The sequence below is a fragment of the Cupressus sempervirens genome, chromosome 6 (genome assembly GCF_028749045.1).
Source record: "Cupressus sempervirens isolate cs-2001-9-10 chromosome 6, ASM2874904v1, whole genome shotgun sequence".
NCBI classification, from domain to species: Eukaryota; Viridiplantae; Streptophyta; class Pinopsida; order Cupressales; family Cupressaceae; genus Cupressus; species Cupressus sempervirens.
Genome location: NC_143123.1, coordinates 269,151,165 through 269,155,485, shown reverse-complemented (window position 1 = coordinate 269,155,485; position 4,321 = coordinate 269,151,165). Strand labels below are relative to the sequence as shown.

Below are 4,321 nucleotides of genomic sequence, written 5' to 3'. Positions count from 1 at the left end.
CTAACCCTAACCCTAATTCTATCCCTAAGGTTAACATTAACTATAATGGTAACTTTGTCCCTAACCATATATCTATGTATGACTACAACATTTTACATTACAATATCCCAAAAATAAAAAATATATTTTTAATCTATATTAAACTCCTTATATTAAATTTTTAAAAATATTTTGAAGCATAATTTTATACTAACTTCATACAACTCTAATTAAAAATTAATTAACAATTTTATAGTAACCTTATCAAAATAAAAAATAAAAAGTAAATATTTTTCCTATTGCGCCGCGACTGCCACTAGCTATATATACCTCTATATATATTACGCCGAGAGTAATCGTTCTCGAGGTGCCTATTTTTATTTTCATTAATCCCAACTTCGATTAAAATAACTTTGGGATTAAATAAAAATAGGCGCCTCGAGAACGATTACTCTCGGCGTAATATATATAGAGGTATATATAGCTAGTTTACCTATTTTTCCTCAATTTTATATTTTTTTTCTCTTCAATTTTGCTATCTCTATGTTTTGACTCTCTCTTTTAAATTAGTATTTAGAAAATTCCACCACAATCTACCCACAAAAGTTTCAAACAAATAATAATTTGCTAAAACGACATTACTATAGAAATATCATTAGATTTAAATTTTTTAATTTCTAAATTAAAACTAAAATTTTACTTCATATGAAATTTTAGTCTAAGAGGCTCTAGGCTAATCGGATACTTGTGGATCACCTCCATCAAAAAATAAATATAATTATAATAGATTTATAAATTTATAAATAAAATTCATCATTATAATTGACACATTCTAATCCACAAACCAAATAGAAACTACATTGAAAACAAATCTCGTCAACAAATAGAAACTAAATTGACAACAAATCTAGTCAATTAAAATATATAAAATCCTTAATTTATTACCACATTTTGAAAAAACATACCACTTAAACACTAATCATTTATCATTTAATATAGTTACTTTTTATTTATATCCTTATCTAAAATGAAAGAACTATATTGAATCATTGACACAAATTTTTGACCAACTTTCAAATATACCTATCACTTAAAAACTAATTATTTAGTTAAATAAATACTTATGATTTCATTTAGTTGCACTTACTTTTTATATCCTTGTCAAAATGAAAACCTATTTTAAACTATTGACAAAAATACCTTATGATTATGTCCCAAGCTAAAACATCCCGTAATTATAAACCAAGACGGGAAAGAGGAAACACTCGATGATGCATTCCGTCCGAGAGCCTTTCAACTGAACAACCTCTGTAGCCTGAGCAACAAACTCTTAACGATTTGGGTACGTCTCTGTTCCAAATTCAACATTGCTGAAACATGGCAAGCATGCTCCTTAATTGGTTGCAGAAACATACTCTTTCTCTTTGGTTGCAGAAACAAATTCTTTCTCTTTCTCTGTAAATTCAATCCTCTGACCGCCATGAAGAAAAATGAAGCTTCTAGGTGGGCCATGAAAACCCCCTTGGTAGGTGAATTGGGTTTGGATGGTAATGGTAGGACTACCAAATATTCTTCTCCTTCTCTCGCTTCCCCTAACCTCCACGGTCTCCTCCATTGTTTACCGCTGCAACTTTTAATTAACTTTCACGCTTTCCTGAATGGAATGAATATATTAATATAATTGCCTATGATTGACAAAGCAGGATGTTCTTTTGCTTTAAAAAATGGTATGTTGTCCTTTGGTGGCCTGTTTCGTTGCGTTTGTTGGAATATAGGCAGATTTGGTATTTTTTTCTTTCGAAAAAACTAATCTACAGTGAACCACTGTGTTACAGAATCTGAAATCTGGGATTGTTCTTGGTAATCGGATGATGGCGACGATGCTGATGTGTTAGTAACAGGGGAACTGCAGATATTTTTTGGGGATTTTGATAAGGGAGGGAAGATGGGAAAATGGCAGTGGGCAAGGCAAAGGCAATGCTTTGCGTGGGTGATTCTTTTGGGGCTGGCAAGCATTGTTGGTATTCTTCACACGGAGATCATACCTAGTGCGCGGCCATTGTTGCCTCTGAGAACAATACAAGCCCATCTTTATAACTATGTTCGTGGTGAATCGGTGAACAATAATAGGATTGCCATCTGTCTGGTGGGAGGAGCTAGGAAGTTTGAGTTAACGGGCCCTTCTCTGCTCAAATATGTGGTGAACACATACAATAATTCCGATATATTTCTCCATGCCCCTTTCGACAAGGACTCTTACAAATTTGGTCTTCTTAATCAGGCGTCCTCTCCTCTGGCAGCAGTGCGCATATTTCCCCAGGAGAAGATAAATGAAACCTCACTGCAGGCCCAGGTTTTCACATCCTCCGGCTCACCCAACGGGTTGCAGGTATTTCTACTTTCCTTCTCTTTTTGTTATTGTGGTATGCCTATTTTTAAACTTTGATCCAATTAGTAAACAATCCCCGTTATTTTAGGCATATTTCCTCTATATTTTAGCTTTGAGGGCGGAGGAAACCGATTCGGCTGTTTTTCAATCCTCTCGGAGGAAGCCTTTGTTGATCGCTTCTTCTTGGCCATTTCTGCCTCAAATCCTCTCATAACGTTGACCTAAATTTAATCATCATTGGTTCCAAATTTTAACATGGGCCTATTATTTTCTCTGCCCAGGATATTGCTCTGTCGAATGGATAGCTAAATTATTCAGGGGCATAATGCCTAGTAATAGAGGCAGCCTTGATCAATAAGAACCCTAATCAACCGTAGCATTTCTTTAACAGTTATTTTGCGAAGCTTCGTGTCTTTGTTCAATACCAGAGTTATTGGCATGCCAGGAATAATTGACACCTGAATTATCTGCCAAGTTCTTACCCTGTGAACAAGTTCAGTGCTATAGAGCGACTGGCACCATTTTTAGCAGTCTTTCACTTTTTTCTGCTTTTAAAAAAATCATGCTAATAGGTGCTTGTATTAGAGTGACTACATTCATCGTGGCAAGCTTATAGGTCTTTCTTGCTCTAATTGCTTCCAGGGACTATTGCAATATTTCCACTTGGTTGAAGGATGCTTGACAATGATAAAGTCATACCAGACCAAACACAACATAAGATACGATTGGATTGTCAGAACCAGAGTAGATGGATACTGGAATGGACCCCTTCCGCCTGCTCAAAGCTATTCAAAAAACAAGTATATTGTGCCACCAGGTTCTCAATTTGGCGGACTTAATGACAGACTTGGAATTGGTGATATGAAAACTAGTGAAGTTGCACTCTCAAGGATGAGTCTAATACGAATTCTGTATGACAATAACTACAGAAATCTGAATTCAGAGACTGCTTTCAAGCATCAATTAGATGTGAAAGGTGTGGGATATATGTTCAGAAATTTTCCCTTTTGCATTTTAAGTGAGAGAAAGTACGAATGGCCTCCTTCTAGATGGGGGGTTCCTGTGGCTTCACTTTCAAGTAAAGGAGATTTAAATGGAGCCAAATGTAGACCATGTACACCCGCATCAAGAGGAGTAGATTCAGTGAATATCATTGGGTATTTGATAAAGTCATGGAGTTGGATTTTAAGTACACCGGGGTTAGAGCTTTGCGATGCTCATGAAAGTTGGGAAGAAAATTGGGAACAGATATTTGACAAGGTGGCTGGTCCTGAATTCTCTGCTCTTAGAAAGAAGGTTAAAAACCGTAGTCTAGCTGATTGCATCAGAGATTTTGAAGCCATGAAACAGAAGACAGTTGAATGGGATGCTCCACCGTCGGAAACCATTTGCAAGAAAGCTTTTCAGCAATCACGTTGATTGAAAATGAGGTTGTTACGTGATTACTCTGAGTAAAACGCCGTGCAAAGAATCAAGAGCCATCTGTATGTTGAACACATCACAGCAGACTGACAGCCTTTATGAAAAAATTGTATAGTAGTATCCTAACAACACCTGACTTATTCAATCAAGGGCAGCCTGCTTTTTTCTTATTCAGTTCGGATAGAACAGGAGTTGTATTGGAAGATGTTCTGAATATAGATGATATTGGGGATATGTTTTTAGAGTTTCATTAAAAAAATTGGGATCTTCTGTAGCCTGAAGTTTTCAGGCAAACGCCATGTATCTTATTAAATTCCATAAGCTTCCACAATCCATAAGTATGTTTGCAATGTTTCTGGATTCAATTGTGCATCAAATTTTGGTATCAATGTTTTGGATCACACTCCACTATTGTGCTCTCTATCATCCTGAGGATAGATCACGGAATCTGATCCGAAAACATTGATGCAAAAATTTGATACACAATCGAATCCAGAAACATTGCAAACACACCATGTATCTTGTTTAGAG

General features: G+C 35.8%; 1 protein-coding gene across 4 annotated transcripts; it reads left to right on the top strand.

The window, feature by feature from the left end:
* Positions 1-1,164: 1,164 nt before the first annotated feature.
* Positions 1,165-4,024, top strand: LOC149552270 (uncharacterized). 4 transcript variants are annotated; one of them, XM_089787797.1, is made up of 4 exons: positions 1,189-1,321; positions 1,414-1,504; positions 1,815-2,368; positions 3,011-4,024. In XM_089787797.1, the coding sequence occupies exons 3-4, from the start codon at positions 1,925-1,927 to the stop codon at positions 3,785-3,787; spliced, it is 1,221 nt and encodes a 406-aa protein (XP_089643923.1). In that variant the 5' UTR covers positions 1,189-1,321; positions 1,414-1,504; positions 1,815-1,924; the 3' UTR covers positions 3,788-4,024. The 4 variants fall into 4 exon arrangements, with proteins under 4 accessions (XP_089643919.1, XP_089643923.1, XP_089643921.1 ...); XM_089787795.1 differs by having other exon boundaries at positions 1,414-1,706; XM_089787793.1 differs by lacking the exon at positions 1,414-1,504 and having other exon boundaries at positions 1,165-1,321.
* Positions 4,025-4,321: the final 297 nt, after the last annotated feature.